General features: G+C 43.5%; 1 protein-coding gene across 1 annotated transcript; it reads right to left on the minus strand.

Moving 5' to 3' along the window:
• Window positions 1-3,853: 3,853 nt before the first annotated feature.
• Window positions 3,854-22,856, minus strand: zbtb47b (zinc finger and BTB domain containing 47b). The gene is made up of 6 exons (XM_086150356.1): window positions 22,661-22,856; window positions 8,593-9,969; window positions 7,341-7,488; window positions 6,840-6,955; window positions 6,302-6,446; window positions 3,854-4,341 (listed from the first exon to the last, which is right to left on the minus strand). The coding sequence occupies exons 1-6, from the start codon at window positions 22,661-22,663 to the stop codon at window positions 3,896-3,898; spliced, it is 2,235 nt and encodes a 744-aa protein (XP_086006482.1). The 5' UTR covers window positions 22,664-22,856; the 3' UTR covers window positions 3,854-3,895.
• Between the last annotated feature and the right edge of the window lie 1,899 nt (window positions 22,857-24,755).

Consider the following 24,755-nt stretch of genomic DNA (forward strand, 5'->3'; position numbering starts at 1 on the left):
AATTTGAAACTTTTCGGAAAACACGTGCACAAAATGTCCCTCCTGCTAAAATTCGAGTCTTGTGTTTGGGCTAGTGTGGCAATCAAAGTGCATAAATCAGTAGTATGAACTACTATCACTCCTCCTTGACCATCATCAACCATCAATAGCCAGGACAAAAACATGAATCTCCCTCCGAGTATAAGGCAAATGCGAGGCATCACAAACCTAAACCACAGTATTCTTGGGCTAGTGCTTTTCAGAACAGCGAGGAGGGAAAATTGAAAAAACATTTTATCATCATCGTAAATGACTTCCTCTATGATAATTAGAGAAACAAAATACAACTCTCCTATAAGTATTAAATGAAGGCTTTTCTCTCCTCTAGTGCAGGAATGAGTGCAGTTTACTACGTTGCCACAAGAGGGCAACAGTTCTTTGCGTGACATTGACAGGTCGTCTATGTTTCTGGGTGCCACTCGACCTCTCTCGTTCAGGTTTTGGGGCCAGATAACGATTTTCTCATTCTCTTCGATACTGCTATATCGCATTTCTCTTACACTTATACAACGAGGACATTTATGAAGACATTAGGAGAATTTACGGTGACTGTGTCCTGGAAATTCATCCAAATGATGCATTCAGGGGCAGGTTTGTACGTAAGGCTTTAGAGATCATGGCTCTCAAGAGTGCCACTCTAGTCCCCTTTTTGTTGCTGCTTTCAGTCCACAATCAGATATATTAACTCTGGAGTGTATAAAATGTTTGCCTCCAGATATCTTTTTTTTGTTTTTCATCTAGAGTTCTTTCCTAATACTTGCCAGGTAGGGCTGAATTGGATTTAGCAAAGCCAGAATGTTGTCAAAAACTGAATACTTTTAATTTAGAGGGCAGTCTCAAACTGGACCCTGTAAGAAAAAGCAGCAAAATCAAAGAAAAACAAACATGTCTGACACATGACCCCTCAAAAAAATGAATGAGAAAACGTACCATTATCTAATAACAGTTAACATGGCCCGAGCCATTTCACCATGGCTGTTTACGAAATATAAGGGAGGGGAGCCCAGACTACACCAAGGTGCATATGTCTTTTAAATAAAACCATAAAAAGCTTTATACATTTGAAAAAAAAGAGAAGCTTATCTACAAACTAACTTTTGGCAGTAACAGCCAAGACGTATTCAGGTGGGAGTGGAGGGTGGGGGGGGGGCACATTCAATTGGCTTTCTGGATGTAAACAAGAGGATTCGATCACAATTGAGATACACTTTCGAACAGTATTTACAGGTCAATGTTGCACTGCATGTTGTTCATCCATTGATGGGGGGTTGGGGGTTGAGGGTGAACCGATGGTGCACAAAGTTACAAAACGGCACGTTCACCAGGACACGTCGACGGTTTAGGGAAAAAAACGCATCTCCACGAAAGAGGCTGGATGCGAGTCCTTTCTATATGTCCTTTACCTGTACAGCAGCAGCCAGTTAGCACAGTGTAGATCTAAATTGGAAAAGTGGAATACAGTTCCTAGAAAAAGCCTCCTGGCAACGATGAATCTATTAAATTCACCTGCTGCATTATTGCATAAATTTCACTTGATGTGGCTGAGTTGAAGAAAATGATTGTTTGACCCTCTGTTCCAAGCCACGCAACACATTCAGGAATTGTTCAGGCTGAGTTGTGGATTATTAATGGAGATAATAGTAAAATGTCAATTTTTCTTTTGAGTCGGAGGTTGAAAATAACAAAACAAAAGGGTCCACTGGCGCTGTGATTTTCACACTTCCCAATGTCCATGCATCAATGGCCCATCACCGGTCCATTGACTAAAATTAATTTTCAGGGACGGGAATGCTTTATTTGTTAGCGATTAATGTTTGATTGAAGTCTGGCTACCATTGCAGGTGCAGTTCGAAAACCCATATTGGTGCCATTGCACCGAAAGACCCTTAAGTATGTGACACGGATCAATAATCATTTTCCCCATCCATCCATCCATCCATCCATCCATCCATCCATCCATCACCATCATCTGCCGCTTATCCTGCACTCAGGCTCGCGGGGGAAGCTGGAGCCTATCCCAGCTGTCATCGGGCGAGAGACGGGACTGCTCGCCGGTCAATCGCCAGGGCCACATACAAAGACAGACAACATTCACTTACTCATGGCAATTTTCCCAATTTTTTTGCAATCAACCTGCTGCATGTGTTTGGAATGTGGGAGGAAATCCACGGAGGAGCCAAGGTCCTTCATGCTGTGAGGATGAAGCACAAACCACCACGCCACCTGCATTTCCCCATTTGAGGAAAAATTGACTAATCAATTCTAACTGCGGAACTATGCTAACCAGCTGCTGATGTGTACAAATATAATTTGTAGTCATTAGCGTAGCATGGTCTCTTTAATCAGACTCTTTATGAAAACAGAAAAAAACAATTAAGGATATTTCCCAGAATTATGAGATCTAGGACAATTAGAAGTTTGATTCTACCGCAGACAGACGTCAAGCAGTTGTCAAAAAGGACACATATAAACGTAAATGTCTGAAGGCGAATACGTACTGCACAGCCGCCGCTTCGTTCCTATTAATAGAAAAATAATGATGTGGCAGGAAGGAGCCCTTTCAGTGCAGGAGCTCTTTTGTGCCAAATGCAATAGACGACAACGCCGAGAAGAGTTTTAGGCTTGGGGGATATACTATCATGTTTGTCACATCGATATGAAATGTGCACACTTCAGCAACACCACTTGGATATTTCTATTTCTAAACTGTCACGGGTCGGTTTTAGCCGGAAGAAGAGCTGTGATGTTAGCATTAGAGCGAAACCTATGACTATACTGGAAGGGGATACATCAGGTTTTATGAAGAAGTCACAGAAAAAAGTGCCATGTCGTCTCCAAGCCAGAACCGCAGAAGATAAGCACACTTGCTTAATGTAAGCAAAAGATGAGAGTCGACAACATTTTTGTTTGTTTGTTTTTCCCATCACCTGAACCAAGGAGGCTCGAGTATGGCTGAGTGTAGATCTCATCTCACATGCCATGTTTACTCATATCTGCATTACATCTCCCTCCCTTGCTGACTCTCTCTCACACACACACACACACACACACACACACAGACAGACACACACACGCACGCACAATGAATTGCACAGCTGACTCTCAACTTGTCAGGACTTTGCTTATGTCATCTCAACAACATGACGTACCACAAATCACACACTATCACAATTATAAAAAGGGTGACGATTAGGAGTACATTTTCAATATCACTAGAGTTAAATGTAAGGTGCCAGACTGATTATAAATGCTGTATAACATTACCTAACTATAGCATGTGAGCTAACAAGATTTGGTTATTGGCAGTGCCATATACACATATATGCTCAAAAGACAAAATAGCATTTGGTTATTGCTGGGTCGGATCAGAACCACTCGCTACATCTTGGCAGAGAAAAGGAAAATAAACCATTTTTCTCATCGGAGCGGGATTCTCGGGAACCCCCCGCTTCTCCCCACCGCTTTGTAAAGATGCTACAATCAATGCATTGTGCAAGGCTCTGGAGAGATGCGCGTGGTCTCATAGAGTCCAAAAATGAAATGTGTTTTGGGTGGTGGAATTCATAAGAAGAGGTGGGGTGATGACACGTCCTGCTGGACTCTGAGGTTATCTATTGTATTTGATAGAGTAAAAAATATTTTCTTAAATTTCTGCGGAAGTTGTTTTTTTTTTCTTTTTCTAATGAGGCCTTGATGTAGCCTTCATTCAGTTTCCTACTCAATGCAAATGTCTCTGAGGTGCGTCCCCTCTGTCGGGGGGGGGGGGGGGGGGGGGGGGGGGGCTCACGAAAGTTGAAGCTCAAAGAAAAGACAACAAAACAAAATTAAGTAGTGCTTTTTATGCTACAGAGATTTGTTAGTTGTTGGAGTTCATCCTACCGGCAGAGAACAGGGGAGGTGGAGGGGGTAAGTGCGGGGTGGGAGTCAGCCCCCCCATGGAGTGCCGCAAGGGTAGAGACAGTTGGGTGGCGTGAAGGGGGTGGGGGCTCGAGGCAGCAGTGGGTGTGGTCACAGAGGTGGCGGGGATTGCCGCCCCCAACTGGACCTGACTGGAAGAGTCCACAGAGCGCGAGGACAGAGGCTGATCCAGGCCCAGGGGGTCGCTGCTTTCAGCAACCAGTGGGTTGCTGACGCGGAAGCACTTCTCCCTGTGCGCCTTCAGCATGTTGGAGAAGCGGAAACGCTGGCCGCACACTTCGCAGGGGTACGGCTTCTCCCCAGTGTGTGTGCGGCGATGGCGCTTCATGTTGGGTCGGCTGGTGAAGCTTTTCCCACAGATCTCACAGATGTATGGTTTCTCTCCTGCCAAAAAAGATGGGCATGAAGATAAAAAAACAAGGAGGAACATTTAGTGGGATTTAAATCCTCAGGCCCCAGAGGGTCTTTGGCCCCATAATTCCATTTGTGTCTAATTGCCAGGGCAATTAGAAACATCAAATGAGCGGAAATATGAAATCTCCCATTTTCCAAATAATAATGCCTGAAGGGACAAAACAGCCAAAAATCTAAAAACCGATTAATGGACCAAAAGGAAGATCACACTTAAACAACTGAAAGTACGGTTTCCTTTTTCTTATTTTTCTTAAATCTCTCCGCCCTAGACAAAAAGAACTTAGTCATTCAGTATCCAGCTAATTTATTAAGGTTTTACACTATTTCAAACTGAATCCGGTTCATTCTAAAGCTGGACATTGGAATGAAGGTATAGCATGTTGACAGAAAGGCAATGTCTCCACAAATGAAGTAAGAAAAAAAACAAAACCAAGAAAAAAAAGCTGAAACAGAAAAAATATTCATTCACTCATTCATTATATAGGGGGCTGGAGCCAGTTCTGGTTGTCACTGGACAGGAGACAGGATTCACCTAGACCAGTCGCCAGTCAATCACATAGAGACAGACAACCATTCATTCACAGTTCATTTAGAGATATGCAATCATTCACCCTCACTCACACATATAAACACAACCATTCACTCACTCATTCACCCATCATATATAGACATGCAACCATTCACTCCCTCATTCGCACATCACATACTGTGAGGCGGGGAGCTCTAACCATTGAACCACCCGTGCCGCCCTCAAAGATTTCAAAAGTAAATGATTCCGTTTCCTGTGTAACCTGCTTGCCACTAGATCTAACTCACTCGAGTAACTAAACAATCCAGAATATGGATTCAGGCAATACTCTTTGCTGCTGCTGCTGCTGCACAGTGTTTCCACCACCTTTTATTGTTTACACCCCAGTCCGCTCCAGATGATCCATGATTCTGAGCAGCTGTGGTGACACCTGACGTCTCCTCAGAATTCAGGATGAGACACGGACAAAAACAGGAAGTAAAACCTGTGTATGCCCTGTACCTGGTTTTCTGAAATTTCTGCTATTATTTGTGAATGTGAATCATATAGAAGAACGGTTATTGAATGCTTAAACTTAGGTCTAATAAAATAATTTTGATACCAGTAGTTGATACCAGGTCATAATTTTGCTTTGTGAAAGAGACAGCTGTATTAAATCATCCAATAAACTTACATCATTGAAACTAGTAAGAGATAACTGGAAGTTCTTTACAAGTACATAATGCATTTTTAAATGCCAAAAATTGAATAATTCAAAATAAAAGCTGAAAAAGTAAAGCTGAAGTAAAAGATGGGCAGATAATGAATGTGAAACAATAAAAGACATTATAATTAATAAAGAGGTTCAGTTGAATACAGAATAAAGTAAATAGAAAAGCAATAAAATGTAACTTTATCTCACAAGTATTTCCCGGCGGATGGAACGAAGGAGTAGATCTTTTATACTATTGACTTCCCAGCCCTCTGATAGGGAAATGTCATTCATTCATTCATTTATTTATTCATTCATTATCTATACAGCAATCCTTGCTCTCATTGGGTGAGAGGGAGGGTTCATCCTGGAGCAATCACAGGACCACATAAAGAGACATACAACCATTCATGTCTATTTAATTTAGGGTCTCCACTGAACCTCCTTCATGTTTCTGGACTGCGGGAGGAAACCGGAGAACTCGGTAGAAATCCCACTCAGAGGCAGAAGTGCTAACCCACTGGGCCATGGAAAATCATTATCAAATTTTGGAATAAACATGCTATATTCATGAGGACAGATGTATCTGTCCTTATATGTAAAAAAGTAAAACAAGATTTAAAAGAAAATGTCAAAAATGTCAGTAATTTTATGAGTTAAAAATGTGGGATTGGTTTGTCTTTGAGTTTACAAATAAACGAAGAACTTACCAGTGTGTGTTTTCATGTGTTCATCAAAGTACTGTTTCATGTTGAAGTCCTTTCCGCACCACTGGCACATGAATTGCTTGTGGCCAATGTGGATGCTCATGTGGGAGCGTAGCTGGTATTTGTACTGGAAGCGCTCGCTGCAGTTCTGGGACAGCACAGCAGGTGAGAGAGGAAAATGAGGGGCTAATTGAAATTGATCCCTGGGCGGTTAAAATGAGGAATGAGACGCACACGCGAATTTTTGTTTGAATACATTTTTGGGGGTTGGGGGCTTTTGCCTTGAGAAACTATTAATGCGAAACACATTTTCGCAGTAATAAAAACTCTCTGGGATTTTTAATTGATATTGAACACAAACTGACAAATGTTAACAGTATAATCATTCATCTTCTATTCTAGGCAACCGCATTAGGAGATTCATCTCATTCTTTAGAGTCTTTTTAAAGAATGAGAGCTCTTTAGATTTCCCGTACGTCTGTGAAATTCTCCATGTAAGGGGAAGCGTGGCCGGCAGGAGCTTAGAAAAAGGAACTCAAACCTCACACTTGAAGGGTTTCTCTCCTGAATGTTGCAGGGAGTGAACCTTCAGGGACATGCTGCGCTTGAATGACTTCCCACACGTCTCGCAGGTGAATGGCATGTCCTTTGTGTGGGCTTAACACACATACACGCACACACACACACAAAGAGAGAAGATTCATTTACGGTGTTTAATAGGGAGAACCACTTGAACAAAAATCAACATTTCTAAACTTCTTTCGTAAAAACAGCTGTGGAGGATCTAACAAGGCTGAGATATCAACTGTCTATTATCCATCATTCTGTTGATGCGGAAACCAACAAATCTGTGTCACTGACAGGATGGCTGAATGCACTATATAACGATATGTTACCGTAACTTGAGCATTAAATACTTTTTTTGGCAGTTGAAATAAGGAAACAAGATAAACCTGTGTAAAACGATACGCGGGTGAAGAGGAAGTCTGAAATAGCGGCACGCAAATGATGGGCCGAGGTGATGGATGGAGGTGCAACTCACCGACCATGTGCTTCCTGACGTGGGCCATGGTGTAGAACCTCTTCTCACAGATCTCACAAGAGAACTTCTTTTCGGCGTACCCGTGGACGATCTTGTTGTGTTCGTGCAGCGACCAGAGCTTCTTGAAAACTTTGCCACAGGTTACACACTTGGGGAATCAAAAAAAAAAAAAAAAAAAACAGTGTCCGATACAGAAAACAGAGAAACAAAGAGTCAATATTTAGAACAAATAAAAATGAATTCAAGAACACATTTAGATGGTGGTTATTGTGCTGACAAAGATATTAAACATAAACGCTGCGAATAACCTCTGAACCTTAAGCGCGGTTTTAGCCCCCAAAAGGGTGTCAATGAGGTTAATAAGGAGGTTTTAAAACCAAACCAAAAATATAAACAAATAATATTTCTAAATAAATGTGCAATTTTAATAATGACACCTTGTGGCAATTGGAAAAAATAACCTTGAAAGATAGCAAAATTATTTCCGTTATTAATGCAACAGCCCAGCTAATCAGACGGCCTTACATCAAGGACTAAAGTCAGTTTCTTTGACCATCTTTTTGGAGAACAAAAGAAGATTAAAACTACAAAATATTAATCAGTAAGAAAATTCTGGGATGTCCCAGTGGGGAACGTTCATGTAAGCAAGTTAAGGATTTTCATTGGAGTTTTGTCGTATCTAAACCTGACTATTAGGCTATCATTCATCTACCCTGGTCATCTAATCCTGGGCCCAGGATTATGTGTGCAGAAATATAATCATTTTAAATAATTGACGCTTTCATTCCACATTATTTGATAGTTATCTTCACTGAGGCATATATCCATATCTTGTACTGATTTCACAATAAACCTTATCTCCTCCTCCCTCTATAACAGGCTTTTATTTCTCAGAATTATTAAGCCTGAGATTGAGACTCATTGTAAACATTGCGGTTTCACCGGTTTTAGTTGACACTGGAAGAAAAAAACAGGGCACAGCTCCATCAAACTCCACCTTTCAAATGTTTAGCACAGGATTTATGTTTCTTAAGAGCCAACTAGAAATAAAAAAAAATGTCTTAAAAAGATTATTGCTGTGATTGCGTGTAAGAGTTTAAGTAAGCCCAGATAAACGTGTCACACCTCGGCTTCACTCATTAAGATTATGACGACTGGAAAGTAAAGAATAAATGGGAGATTTAATCACTTAATTTGAAAAGGTGAGGAGGAATCATGTCGAGCCATCCTCCTCCTCCCCGTTGACTCATACCTGGATGCTCTTCTCGCAGTCGGTCTGCTGGTGCAACAGAAGCTCGCTCTCCAGCAGGAACCGCTTTCCACAGTTATTGCAGATCTGCATGCGATTGTGAGTGACGTTCATGTGTTTCTCCAGGTACCAGCGGTTGTTGAAGACTCGGGGGCATTTCTTGCAGGAGTAATGCTGCTTCTCCTCCAGCCTCACCTTCTGGCCAACGCCCTCCGTGTCCATCGTCCTCTTCCCACTGAGGCGCTGGTTGGCCAGCGTGGCCTCTGCAAGCGTCTGCCGCATGGAGACTGTTGTAACTGCCATTCCCAATGCCCTCGTGCCCCTGTGAGGTCGATCCATAATGGCTGGCTGCTCCATACCTGGAATGTTGAGGGTATTCTCCTCCTCTTCTTCATCTTCCTCTTCCTCTTCGCTACTCTGGCCTAGTACATCCCCTCCCTTCAGGTCCTCATCACACTCCTCTCCAGCAGCATCTTCATTCTCTACTTCATTCTCCTCGTCATCCCCTGAATCTCTCTCATTGTCACGGCGGCCGCCAAACATGGCGGTCACTTCTATTGCACTTGCTGATTTGCCCTCTGAACCCTTCGACACATTGAGGGTTTGATTGTTGAGGTTGACTTCAACAATGATCTGATCCCTGTTGAACGAGGTATGGCCGTCTGCGGCCTTGGACTCCACTCCATTGCCCTCTGCTTTGCACAAAGCAGCCACACCGGCAGCGGCGGTACCTCCCCCCGAGCCCTCCTCACTCTGGTAGTACTGCTTTTTCTGGGAAACCTTGCCCGCCTCTTCCACCCTGATGGAAAACGGGCTGCCGCCCTCCCGTGTGTACACCCTGCCGAGCTCTGACTCCTGTTTGATCTCCCGGTAAAGCTGGCTGGGCGGCATCGCCATGGCAGCTGGATCACCGCCACCGAGCTCCTCCTGATTGGCCATATCTGCGCAGGTGGTCCTCAGCGAGTGGCTGCTGATGAGGTCCCGACAGGAGGCTGCAATATTGCTCATCTGAAGCAGGGTGGCAGCGTTCAACACGTCACGGACGGTGCGGCTGCTGACCAGCAGTTTGGAGGTGTAAATGAAGTTGAGGATTTGCTGGAGGCCTTGTGATGTCAGGGTGTCCAGTGACAGGTCCACCTGTCGCAGCTGTTTGCTTTGGGTGAAAAGGGAATGGAAGAAAGGGCTGTAAGCAGCCAGCACACCCTTGTGGGCCGGGAAAGTGCTGTGCTGACGCACCAGAACGATATCGACGTCGCACAGGTCGGGCTGGAAGAGGCGTTGCTCATTCAGCCTGTCCATCAAACAGGTAAAGTGCAGAGCAACATCCTCCACCAGAGAGAACTCAGCAGAGGGGAAGTCCGTGGTCTTCTCCACTACGAGCTGCAGAGAGAGGAGAAAATGAAGATAGATGTAAGGGATAGGAAGGAAATCTTTATCGTAACCACCATCATTACAATCTGAGCATTTCTGACCAAAGATGCGGAGCAGATCTCTCTTAAATAACATAAAAGTTCAATGATGAGAGGCTTTTCATTGACTCATCCAGTGGGGCCATCCCCATCTGGTTGGGCTTTCCGTCATATCACATGTTCTTTATAGATACATGGAGTCCAACATGGATGAGACGCAGTAACAATGTTTGGAAACTACAGTCGCATTCCTGGTGATATTGTGAGATACGATCAAACGTAATCTACAATTATGTCCAGAACGGCGTAAAGTATGATGCATGAAAATTTCCCCTTTCTGAATTGCGCATGGGTTCTATTTATTTATATTTTGCCATCATGAGGCTCAAAAAAAATCTTACAAAGTCACCTTATGAATGCTTTCATTCTCATACATATTCACCGGTGGCAGGAATGCCAACCTGTTCAGTGTTTTTCCTCAATGTCACTGCGACAGCAGGATGAAGCCAATAATCCTCCCATTACTCGACAGTCACTCAACCACCTGAACCGTCCTGCCACATTTATGGCATTCATCCGTGTAGGCATCTGTGGACTAGTAGCTCAGGAACGCAACGTCTACGTTGTGTCCTGTGTCTGCGGTGCCTGATTTTTTTTTTTCCTTACCTCCCAGAACCCGAGCTTATATATGTCATGTCTTCATTTCTCAAAGCATTTGGGGATCAGACCTTGAGGCGTCCAAAAAAAAAAAAAAAAAAAAAAAAAAATCAGGCTCTTTGAATGTACAGTACTTTTGGAAAAAAAACAAAGTTACCCTCAACCACTCGTGAATGATAGGAGCTCCACTCAGGAATGTGAGGTTACGTGAGATTAACTACTGATGTCCTGAAGCATGTATTTCTTAATTTTAATTTCATTTCTATTTACATCAAGACAGATTTTTTTTTTTGTCAACATTAGAAAAGTTTGAAGCCTGAAAGTTCATTGGATTTTCTACACTGTCCACTTTTATGTCCCAATCCAGCCCCCAAAAAGAATTGTAAATTTTTAAATTTGAAGCCAATTGCTTAAAAATATATTTTTAATCAACAGTATTTCTGTTGCAACCTCCAAGTGAAAGGAAAATCGAAATAAATATTCTCCCCGGTGATAACATCTCTATTCATAGATTTTCATTAATTTTGTTGCATAAGTGAATTGTAGTGTAAGGGCATATGTTCCCTTATTTAGCAGCTTATTAGACCCCATCTATGGCGGAGCATCGAAATTCCATTATCAATAGGAATAAAATTTCAAGGATTCATCGTCAAGAACTAACAAAGAAACAAATAGTAATTGCACTTTAATACAATTTTTTGACATTGATAAATCATCTTAAACACAAGAATGATGGCTGAAATAATGAATAATGTTCAAGTAGACATTGTCAGCTTCTGACTCGAGGGTAAAGTCAGCGCTTACTGCAGAATGCAGGTCAGAAAAATCAAAAGGTGTAAGAGTCAGCACCCAGCGCGAGGCCTGCAACTTCCCAAGGTGGGTTTATTTTAGCACAGGAAGGGCAGGGTTTCGATCCAGACAGGATGTGAGAAAGTGGCAGGAGAGCAAACACGCACATACACATACGTACATATTCCCATGGATGATTGTTGAAGGGGGATTTAAAAAAATGGAAGAAAAAAAGAATTGCATAACTTAAGAAATATGCATGCAAAGATGCATGAACATTAAAGCACGCTCTCTCTCTCACACACACACACACACACACACACACACACACACACACACACACACACACACACACACACACACACACACACACACACACACACACACACACACACACACACACACAACTGTCTGGTCTCTGCAAGGACTAACTGGTGTTTGCATTTGTATTCACTGCCATCCACCCCCATTAGCCGACTCTCTCAGCACACCCACCCACTACACCGTCCCAGAGGAGTTGCGAATTATGCACAAGACAAAACATGTCCGGAGAAATAATTAGGAAAACCGTGCTGAATAAATAGTAACGAACCTTCCAAACAATTAATGGAATTTATCATTCTAAGCATCTTTTAGAGGCTGGATGAGAAGCCATTGTAATTTTTGGCGAACATGCTGCTGAAGGTATTGTCAAAGAAAGCCAGATCTTTTCTTCTTGATTAAACTGGGACATTTACGACAAAAACAAGCGGCTACGCAATCAATTAGCGATGGATTTACAATAATGATAGAAACATCATGGTGTTTATGGTGTCCTGCTTAGTGACGAAAATGAGTATCACTAATGTTTCGATCATTGTTAATTTTATATTTTCTCTGCCGGATCAATGACAACAAGTTTTGTCCATTGTTTCAAGCTAGAGAACAGATTTGAATTTGGGCCTAACCTTGAGAGTCTGGCCTGTTAGAAAAATTCAATTATTGAGTGTTAGATTTATTCATAGTTTTGAGCTTCTAAATTGGACTCTGAGCTGGAGATGAGGGCAGATCGGATTTTCTCTTACCGAGCGAGGCTACAGACATTGCCCAAGGGCAAAACGCCGCAGCCTTAATCAGATCAAATATAAGTTACCAACTGGAAGTTATGCTACTTTGCGGATAACAATCAACGTCATCCGGGATTCAAACAGAACAGAGCAGCCATAGAGCAAATTCTACCACGAATGTTTACAAATACAAACCATCGCAGCTGGAAAAAAGGAAAAGACAATGGCCGTGTGTTTTTCAATGGCGAATTGGAATGCAAAACATTTTACATGTTGTAACCACAGTATGTTTTAAGCTGAGATCTGAGTATTGATCTGTAGATCTGGTTTAAAAGTGAACCCATGGATAGCCCCAAATATATATATATGTGTATATATAAAAGGACTGCAGCCAAACAAATCGTGTGAGTACTTCAGAATGAAACTCTGTCATTATCTCCCTTGTCACCTATGTCTGAGCCCCCCCTTCACTGCTCCCTGGAAATGTCAGGGAGGGTTTGTTTGCTGTCATTAGAGGAAACACCAGTTTCAACAGGCCTCCGAGTCAGAAGCGTTGCAATACATTATTCATATCTGGTCTGACCCATGACAAACACAATAGGGGGATTACTGATGCAACCGACAAGAGGTGTCACTTAAAAAGGCTTTCAATCAAACCTCAGTCCAAACCCTTTCCAGGCAAAGCGTTTCATAATTTGTCAAGTACAACTGTGCGGGGGATTCTGTCGCTCTGAAGAGGCCTGGGCAGAGTTGCTTTTACACAAAGCTTCTCACGAGATCTATGAGCAGTGAATGCATCCATGTGCCATTTTAAGCTTGAACTCTCTGTTTCATCCTCATTATGATCCTTCGTTTTTTCTGCGAAAGGCAGAGTTGTGTGTTCATATCACCTTCTCATTACTGGGCCAATTCAACCATAGCTGATCACACAAAAATAATGGTCTGGGCGTTTTCACACCTTGAGATTATACAGCACTTTACACTAGATCAGGGGTGTCAAACGTGCGGCCCGCGGGTCCAATCCAACCCGTGGAATAAATCGACGAAGGGAAAAAATACATAAAAATCATGAACTACTTTTCAAAAATAAAAATGCAGTTCCTATATTGTCTGCTATGGTTGCACTGCTTGAGTCAGTGCTAGCAACACGGCACAACACTATTTGACTCACAACTTGCAGCAGATGGCACCAATGCGGCTTTTGGGTCTGTAAATAGCATTTTTATTTGTCAGAAATGAACCTGCTTTTACGCTGGACCCGACACCCTCATCAGCAAGATGTCATTGTCAAAAAAGAGAAAAGTTGACGGGGTTTCCAAGAAAAATGGACCACCTCTTGTTTGTCGGTTGATGTTAATAAGAAACCTGTGTCCTTGGTGTGGATATGGCAAGTTTCGATCCCACAATGAGGGATACAACAAAAATACAACAAAATGCAACTGAGAGGACAGAACTGATGCATGTATTTTTTAAAGGAACATTTCATGACATATAAAGATTTTTATCATTTAACAGTTTTCCTTTATAAACAAAGGAAAAATTTGGACTTGGTGTTACTTCTAGGTAATTAGGGTATGATTTTACTGGTCTGGCCCACTTGAAATCAAATTAGGCCGTATGTGGCCCCCGGACCAAAGTGAGTATGACACCCCTGCACTAGATAGAATTCACCCATTCACCCATGCTCACTTCCCCAATTGTGGCACAGCTGCCGTGCACGGCACCACCAAGGCCATCTGGAGCAACATTAAGGTTCAGCGTCTTGCCGAGGGACAGCAAAGAGAAGGAGCCATGAATCAAACTGCCAACCTCCTGATCGGAAGGACCAACTAAGACACAGATACCACCCAAAAGAACTGGTAGCTCGTCACGGTGCATTCAGGTATCTGAGGTGAGTTTGGAAATCTGGACTTTGGGAATAGTGACATTGTGATATTATAGAAATTCAGCAATTTCACAGAAAAATTAAAAACTGAAAATTGAAATTACTTTTCCTTGACTGTACTTTTCTGTGGCCGACTTTTTTTTTCAGCAGATACTTTACATCGGCCCAACCTCAGAGAAGCAGAAGAGGCTGACGTTGATACCTCAGCAAGAGTAACGTCCTCTTTTTGTAATTTGCATTTTACCAATCAGAACGCTCTCTCTCTCCCACTGCAGCGCCGAACAGCCTCTGTGGATTCAGCGCTCTGTAAAGTCAGTATGCGATGAGGCTTACACAGCTGCCATTTGAAAGTTCTCCTGTACACAAATTTGTAGCAGGACGTGGCTCAGATCTCGGGGCCTCCTCCTGGATAAGAGTGCCAGGACCGTGTCGTCAGCTCTTGTTTGAGGGTGCATACGGTGCCCCGGGGATACAGTTACTGTTAGCACACATTCCACAAATGGGGGAGCTCAGAGATTTACAGCCCTCAGTAAGTTGTTGGACATACTGAGGCTGGAGACAGACAGCATGAACGGCACAGGAGTGGACAGGTTCATTACCATGTGTTGACACATCATCTGTTATGTAAAGATTCATTTTTTAAAATTAACTTATTGCTTCCTGCTTAGATTACTATTAAAAAAAAAACACGAAACAGATTCTACCAAACTGCCGGAGGAAATGTGTCAGTACTTTCAGCTCTGTCAACTCTGAGTCTTGGTTTAAATCTCCCTAACCCACAGTATGGCTTCCTCTCAAAATATTGTTCCATTTTTTTTTGACTTCAATGAATTTAGATTTTGCCTTTTATCGCTGGATATGAGTGTAATAATACTTTACTTTAATCAAGCATTTATGTTGTAAGTGATGCTATTTAAAAAACTTGTTTCTGTAATTGTTGCAAAATAATGTCCCTTAGTAATTTAAAGGTAAGTAGGATAAAGACATCGAGTCATTTTAATTCAGGACAGGTTTCTTCATTATTTCTATTTCACAATGATAAATTTAAATGAAGACTCTTTGAAATCATAATGGAACATGCATAAATATTTATTTTCTTCTAATAATTATGACCCAAAAAAAACAATTAATTCAATGTTTCTGCTTGATCTATTTGTCCAATTTCTATTATCAATATATGAGGTAGTTATTCATATAACTGAAAACATATAAGGCTGACATAAATATTTCACATCCTGATATTTTCTTAAGCCACAGTTAGCGCTCAAATGTTTTGATCTCATTGACCTTGAGTTCAGAACCTAAAAATCATATTATTTCTCATTGTTTGGCTTTTTTATCTTCATTAAGAAACTATTCCTATTGTATACAAGTCAGCAAAATTGTATTATTCAAATTTTGTACTCCACCGGTAATCGTTGCTTTTAATATAAACGCAGAATTTAAATGAAAATGAATAGTGGGTCAATTAATTGATCTATTTTCATTCAATAATCAATTTTTTAATCAATTTTTTGACTTCCTCTGATTTCTTAATACTGTAATATCAAATCTGTAATCTGTGATGAACATCAAATCATCATTTTCTAATGTAACATGGCATAATTGGTTTCTCGTGAAATCAGTGATTGACTATTAAACTAAACAGCATTAAGGTGCAAGTGTATTGTGTGGTTATAAAAACACACTGCATTTCTGTTCAATTAGCATACATCTCTGCTGCAATGCAAAAATATTTCCCTTCACATACTGATATTATCAGGTCAGAAAATACGAATCAAACAAACCGATAGTAAAGTTGCAAACTGTACAGTGTCATTGCAGTAGATGAACATCAGGCAAAACAAAAACATTGTACCTAATCGTCTAAGGACACGATGACAGTCGTCTCATAAAGTCGTGGGTGGGTTTGGAGATTCTCCAAGCACAAACCTACAGTAAAGAGCACACTCAGCAGCCATTGTCAGAGTGAGGCCTCCTGCTGGGGGCCTGGCGAGGGGCTCGGTTGTGACTGACACCCGGAGGAAGGAGAGTGGGCACCATGTCAGGCCTCATTTCATTCATTGGTCTCTCTCACACACATTCCCGTATCTCTCAGACATCATCGGTGCAGACATGAGAGTGTGCATGACAGGTCTTAATACAAAGCCTCCACCAGATCACCCCCGACACAGGCGGTGAGCTCTGGAGTAATACCGTGGTGCTTTTACGTGGCTGAAAATGGTCCTGCAAACATGAGTTAAGGGGGCAGGACAAGGGCAGTCCAATCAGACGGCCATTAAAAAGTCATCAGGATAATGACTGACACTACGTCCTCTGTGCTCGCCAGACCTCCAATGCAGCTGACGCCAAACGGCAGCCAGCTTTGATGGAGGCAGAGAGGTGAATCCCAATTCTTTGGGTGACAACAGCGGTACGGCTTAATCCCCGGGGTGTAATGTGGTCCAGACTACCGGCTGAGTAAGACTGGCATGCTTGGGAAGTGCTTTGCCAAGTTGTCTCCCTGCTTTCAGCATTTGTGTCTTGTGGAAGATTTCTGCTCTGTCTGCTGTCTGCACTCTCTCCTCTTTGTCAGTCCAATCAGCATGAAGACCTGGCACTGAGCTTATGACTGAGAAAACATAGACAGCAGCAGCACGTCGCTCAAGTCTGCAACCCCGGAATGGACACAGAGGCATACCTGCATTATGAGCATGATGATAAAGAGGGTAAAAATATGACTGGTTTCACATGATCACATTATGAGCTAACTGGAAATGCACAGATCAGCGAGAGGGGTATTAGCACAAGCATCGGTCTTGCTTTAAACAGGCCCCGCAGTGATCATATAGTGCTATGATGAAGAAAAAAAAAAAATCAACATTGATAAAAATCAGTGTTGCAGACCATCGAGGTCACACATTGTCCTGGTCACATGCACAGCCGCACTCAAGGGGAACACATTCCTCAGTGGGTGGTTCCTGTTTATTTGAACATAATGCAATGCAAATTGCATATTTGCAATCGTGTCAATGCAATGAGTCAATATTTCTGTAATTTTTGGTTGGCAATAACATCTCATTAATCATCTTTGGATTTCTGAGGGATGAGAAGGTACATGGCCATTTGTCCGTTTTTTCTGACATTTCAGGTTCCAATCGGTTAGTCAACTGAGGCCCTTGTGAGGGGTTTGCACTCCAGGGAAACATGCAGTGGGTTGACAGACAACTCTTATCCACAGGTATGAATGCAAGGGATGTGATCATTAGATCGCTTGCAGGACAGCTGCATCCCAATGCTCTTCCAGCCCACACAGCAACAAAGATAAAGTAATACAGTTTCAGGATTGTCTTACTAACAAGAGACCACATCTATGCTCAGGAGGGTGTAAGACAAACAAAGGCTTCTTTTCACAGTATCACATCATCTGGAAAATGGCAGATGCAATTTTTCATATTCTGACAACAGTCAGACAAAAACCTTTTTTGAACTTAAAGCCCGGTATTAAACCAGATACTGATCCAAGCTTTTGTGAAATGTGTTATATTTTAGATTCCACAAATGTAACATAAAGGATAATTCAGTAAAAATATATTTTGGATTACTTTTGATTTTCTTTTACACAGCAATCCATCAAGACGGAATTCTCTATCGATGAGCTAAAAGACCGACAGCCCTGAACACTGACGATGTCGATCGATGATGTCGTAAGAATTTAATGTGAATATGATTTGAGATTCTCGGCGTAGAGATACACTATTTTGATATTTCCCCAGGCTCCGACTTCGAGGACATGTGACACTTAAACCACAGGGGACAAACTCAAATAAACTGCAAGGAAATTAATCAATAATATGAGTAAATTGTTGGATCCAAATATAAAGCAAATATAAAAAGAGTAAAAGTCCAGTGAACTGAGCAACCTGAACTGTCTGACGTGGGAAAAAATAAATTAAATTTCTGGTAGCGTAGAGTGCAGTGGAACAAAAAAATATGAAAAAAAAAAATGATAAATTGCTCAGTTTTCTCTGGTTTAGCTAATTATTTTATTCCCCGCAGCCTATTAAACTTTTAACTTCCCAAACCACAGCATTCAGTGCTGGCTCCAATTAATAAAGACAATATTATCAGCATTAGTGCTGCTCTAATCCCAGACATCCAATCTCCCCGCGATGTTGCAAAGACAGGGCTTTTATCCAGCCTAATCTCACCGTTTGGACCGACCCGGCCCCACGCTGGTGCTATAAACCCAGCTTCCACCACTTGATTTAAATACATTTCCATCTATATGTTAATACAACCACAGGTGACAAGCCAATCTACACCTGATACGGGTTTATCCGAGCGTGAAATTGGGATGCACAAACAAAAATAATAAGGATGACAACGTGGCACGAGCGGCGTCATACAGGACATTCAAATATGGCAGCGTTCATAGGATTGCCACGGCAGCACGATTTGCAAAGTCCTTTTACCAGCTCATCCTTTGAACAAATTGGACTTGGTTTGCTAAAGCTGGGCGTGACAGCGTGTTTGTTTGCACGAGTGTGTGGCCCAATCAGAGGAAATGTTGAAAGAGCACATCAACCGCAAGCTGTCAGGAATTGAGATGACAAGCAGCGAGATAATCAAAGGAGCTGCCCGGAGGTGGCTGGTTGGATTTGGCGGCGGTAGGAGGGGAGAGCAAGCGGCGAGGTTAGAGCGTCCGCACTGATGCTCTGCCAGGAAGTTTGTGTCTGGGCCAATGAGCTGAGAAAGGAAGTGCTGAGTCAGGAAGCCCGGCCAAGAGAGAGGCCCATGGTGCTGGCATCTCCTCCTCATACACACGTTACTACGCTTCACACATCACTGCTCCGCTGCAGTCATAACACACTGTTCCCATGCCACAACACGGGTGCACGCACGGCCACCGTGCACGCATTCATCAAAGGGAGGTAACGCCAAATACCTGTGGCACAATAAAGTGCGGACGGGTCGACTAAGCAGATATTTGGGTTTGGACACCGTGTGAAAAAACACCACCGGGTCAAACCGAATTGACAGAAGATGGCAAATGTTAACAAGTTAAATGAGAGACACATCTTTTAAAGTGATCTAGATGAGACAAAAGATCATCGGCGGAGCAGCGGGTTGCAGACGTACCCAGCGGATAACACGAAGGGGAAACCGTGAGATCTCCTCTTTTCACAGCGCAACACAGAGTGAAAACTCTAACATGAGGCTCTTCTCTGTAGAGGGATCTCCAGCGTGTGTCTTTGTGCACGAAGGCGTTCGACACAAAGGTCAAAGAGGACGGACGGTAAAAATTAGCAGTTAGCATAGCGCCAAAGAAAAACAGGAATCGGGGCAAGTCAAAAACTGACAAGAAACAACTAAACACTGTGAGGTTAAAGGTCTAGACATGGATTTACGTGGAGACAATGGAACTGTTGACCCTGAACCTTAACTATACGATAATTACGACAGCATCGGTTGTTGCTGTATAATCAGTGGTAGGTAAATTCAACTCAATTGGCAATAATGAACTTGAATTCAATCCAGACCTTGAGAAAAGTATCCATTCTGAAACAATAATGTCCTAAATCTCACTTTTTAATGTGTTTCACTTAGGTCAGGCTGCAAAGAAAATAGAGGGGGAGAGATTGGTCCCAAAACTCAGGTAAAAGCATTTATGACACAATAACAAACAAACATTGCCCGCAGTTGTGCAGGCAGCACTTAGTAAAAGCAAAAGAATAAATACACTGAAATAAACTCAGGAGAGTCAACAACAGCTGAAGTACAACCAAAATTACTAGGGTATCTTTCATTGCAGGTATGAGATGATGAAATGGTATAAAATCCTTCCTCTTGAACCTCCCACACACATTTTCTTTGACTAATAATCATGACAATAATTATGATTATTATCATTGTTATTATTTTTACAACATTATTAACAATTATTGTTACTATTGCTGTTACTGTTACTTATTAATACTATATATCATTACTATTATTAATTACAATTATTATTGTTGTGATGATAACAGTAATAATAATAATACAAATACCACTATGACTGCTGAAAGTGATAATAAAAATAATGCTTATTCTTCCTCATCAAATTTTAGAACTTATCCTTGAGTATACTTTTACCCTTTGTTGAAAGAGTGTAAGCCAGTTTTAACCCTTTATTATTATTTGCCATTGTGCCCACAGGCACCTTAAGCTATTTAAACTGTTATCCAAGCACTTTGTGTTTAGTTTAACAGGCGGCAGCTGAGTTGTCTGTCTTCCCATACAACAGTTGGACAGAAATATGTGCACCCCGAAATAAAGACGCTTGATTTAAAAGGCATCAAAATTTCAGGTTGAAGTTCGGTTTGAGTCTTTGGAGCAGCTTCACAACTGGTAACAGGAGCTAACAGAGAAGGGGAAGAGAACTGGCTGTATGAACCAAAAAGATGAATATGCACGCATTGACCAACATCACACGAGAAATAATATTTGTGATGAACACCAGATCAAGGATCCCTCCTATCCTGCTTTGCAATTCTCAGAAAACAGCATGAAAACTCATTCCCCTCTGCCTTAAACCCCTTAAGTCCCCTCTCGCCAGCCTGGATTTCCCTAAAAGTTACACAAACACCATTTTAAAACCACACAGTGTGTCCAAATGCCTGTCACAAAGGGGCTAATTGACATCCATCAAAAAGAAACTGTGTTTTTCATCCCATTTGGCCGCGGGGGTGATATGAAGAAAGTAGACGCCACAATTAAAAACAACCGTGATGCTTCATGAGGTTGTGCTGTCGGAGCAGACGGGAGCAAATTAATTTTCCCGTAAAGCTGGTGGGATTCACCTCACTGTCTGTATGGCATTGACCAACGCTCTTAATCTCAGGAACATAAATCAGCACCACCTATGCTTTGAGTTTCCAAGGAGAGTGGGGCCCACAGCGTCTGCTGAACTTTGTTTCCTGGGTTTCTCCGAAGCGGCTGCACTTTTCCCAAGGACCAAAGACAGTTACTGGTTTGGCGCCCGGAGACAGCGAAAGCCTCAAAGTCAAGAGGGTGGACAGGAATGCCCTGAATAGGCAGTTACATAAAACTCCCAGCTCCTTCGCTCTCCTCCTGTGAGGAGAGCGAAGGAGCTACTCAGGACCTGACACTGCTGACTGCAGTTGGATCCGAAGCTCCCTAAACACCAGAGACACAGGTCTCCTTTATTTCCAGCTTCCCGGGCTGCAAATGACAATAGACAGATTTGCAAATGAACAATCTTTTCATCCGAAACCTGGAAGTAAAAGGTGACGCGACTTATACATAAAAAAAAAAAAAAAAAGAAAAAAAAGAAAAAAAATCAGCACCGACTAATCCCCCTGGCTGAAATAGACAAAGTAATTGCTGGAGTCATCTGCAGTAATGCAAACAAGGGATCCATCTGCATCTACTGTACTCCAGAGTATGCATGCAGGAATAAAAAGAAGAAGAGCAGCAATAATCAAACCACTTCCTCCTCGTCCTCCTACCAGGCTCCCAGGTCTGGCTCCCACCAGAAGCCACCCGGCGTGCACCAGGGTTAACCCCACTGACCCGACCTAGATATTAACCCAAGCCTCCAGATGTGAATGCGCCGGGATTACTCCACCACTGCATCAGGCTCCACATGCTTTTCTAATGAGGCATCCTAAAATGACCCTGGAGACAAGAGTTTTACTGTCTGCCTCCCTCGGTCCTCGGCGGGCCGTGCACAACCTGCCAACCTGAGAGGGGTGGAGAAGGTGGACAAGGTGGGGGCTTGTCATTTTCACACATCAATATCATGCAGCAAGTAGAATACAACGGGCTGGGCAGAGGTCTCTGAGGAGATCCGCTTAATTTATGCGTCAAACTTGCATAGGCATTTCAGTTTAGCGCACACACACGCACCAGTCACGACCCGATATGAAAGAATTTAACTCCTTCTCTGCGTCCGTGTAGCTTTTTTTTTTTCTTTTCCTCTCTCTCTCACTCTCCCCACCCCTCCTTCCTTGAACAGCCGCTTGGATTTTCCAACTTACGCCATGAAGGCAAGTTGTAAACTTCCCGGCTGCAGCTCGGGGGGCACAAAAGGCGCCGCTGACCGCCGCCGGTGGCGCAAGATGACGGCGCACAAGTGCGCTAAGTTTGATCGGCATGATAAGTGGCTTATTTTTTTTTTCATTATTGTTAATTTTTTTTTAGCAAGAGATGAGAAAGAGAACACCTGGTGATGGGACGAAAGAAAAAATAAATGTGGAAAAATTAAGAAAAAAAAATGCAGCGCTCCCTCCGAAGCCTACCATTTTGATCCTGCGTCCAGAGGCTCGAAGGAGTCCCAGAATAACTCCCCGCGCAGCGGTTTTCCCCTCGCCATGAAAATGACCGTGGAATTGTCACATTTCTCCAGTTTTCGCCCGATCCCCAGTCTTTCAACCCTCCCCTGTGCCACTGTAGCATTCAGACAGACAAAAATGCAGAGGCTGCTTTTGCAGGAGGAATTGGTGATTGGAGCTCGGGGATCATATGGGCTTTTTGTCAGACGGTTTTAAAGGGACACGGCACTGTTTAATGTGGGAGTTGAGAAACAGGAGCCTTTCTTTGTGCTGGACTCTATCTCTCTCTCGCTCTATGTTTCTTTTTGTGTGAGATATTTAGATTTCCTCCCCGGCATGGCGGGAGGACTGGGAGAGCCCGCCGGCCGAATGGCGCAAACCACCGGTGCGCGATCTCTGGCTGCGCGCCCCTCTGACGTCAGGCCGGTCCACGGACAAGGAGGTCAGGGAGTTCATCCTTTTCCCAGATAAGAAAAGTAACTTCACCCCGAAACGTCATAAAGTCCCAAAGTGGCAGAAACACCCCCTTCCTCCGCTTTCCCACGTATTTCTTTCAGAATGTATTTTAATTTAGCTGGAAATGAAGCAAAGGACAAGTCCTCTCCCTTCAGGGGTCACCACAGCCAATCATCTGCCTCCATCTAACCCTCCCCTCTTCATCCTCTTCTCTCACTCCAACTAACCTCTTTGCCATCCATAAATCTCCTCCCTGGTCTTCCTCTTGACCTCCTGCTTGGCTGTTCCAACCTCGGCATCCTTCTGCCCAGATCTCCACGCTCCCTCCTCTGTTCATGTCAAAACCATCTCAGTCTGACCTTATCTCCAGAACATCTACCATGTACTCCACGCCGATTGATTAATTCCTGAGCTCTCATTCTCAAAGAGATCCTCAACAGCTTCATCCCTGCTTCCTTTCATTCAAATACCCTTAAAACCCCTGAGACTGCTCTCCATCCATTCAAGCCTGCTTGGACACATTTCTTCACCTCATCTCCACACGCTCCATTGTTGACCCCAAGTACTTCAAATCCTCCACTTTCCTCATCTATACTCCCCATGGCCTTACTGTTCCACTCTGGTCTCTCAGCCACACACACATTTATCCTGCCTACCTGTATCTGACCCTCATTCCTCAATCGGAAAATAATTTCATGTAAACACTCGCTCCCTCACCCCACTTTATCAAAGTTATGGGCCAAACAACAACAAGCTGTACATCTCTATATATGCCCCTGTGATTGGCCAAGAGTGTCACGATGCGTGGGGGGGGGCGGACTCGGGCAGGGAACCACACCTCAGAGCAGGAATCTTGATTGGAAGCGCTTTATTTGGATTGAACGGCAGGTAGGGTGTCGCTGGTAAGCCCCTGGCCCCGAGACAGAGTTGCACAGGGCTGGGTCTCACCAGGACGGGTGACGGCAGGACGGGCCCCAGGCAGGGTGAAGGCGGGAAGGACTGGGTCTCACCAGGACGGGTCCCAGGCAGGGTCAAGGGAGGATCTCAGGCTGGGTCAGATGTTACACCGGCTGGCTGGGTCTGGTCGTAACGGGGTAGGGGTCCGGTCCTGGGAGGGGTCTGGGACATCCACAATCCTCCGGCGCCAGGCAGAGTGTGCCGCTGCCCTTTATAGGGATCTTGATTAGCGGCAGCTGGTGCCGATTGCGAATTAATCCCAGCCGTGTCTCCAATGGGCGCCTCCTGGCGCCCCACCGGGCCGGCCTGGGTGGGTGTGGTTCCCCGAGTCCATGGGGGCTGGAGGATGTGGTTCCCTGCCCGAGGTCGCCCCCGCGAACCGTGACAGAATCCTCCGGCCACCATGGACTCGGGGAACCACACCCACCCAGGCCGGCCCCGTGGGGCGCCAGGAGACGCCCATTGAGGGGGGGTACTGTCAGGATCTCCTCTCGGCAGCCGAGAGGAGACACGGCTGGGATTAATTCGCAATCGGCACCAGCTGCCGCTAATCAAGATCCCTATAAAGGGCAGCGGCACACTCTGCCTGGGCTGGAGGATTGTGGATGTCCCAGACCCCTGTCACACCGGACCCCTGCCATGACTGGAC

The sequence above is a fragment of the Fistularia commersonii genome, chromosome 8, assembly GCF_037954325.1.
Source record: "Fistularia commersonii isolate RoL2024-O1a breed Wild chromosome 8, RoL_Fcom_v1.0, whole genome shotgun sequence".
Classification (NCBI taxonomy): Eukaryota; Metazoa; Chordata; class Actinopteri; order Syngnathiformes; family Fistulariidae; genus Fistularia; species Fistularia commersonii.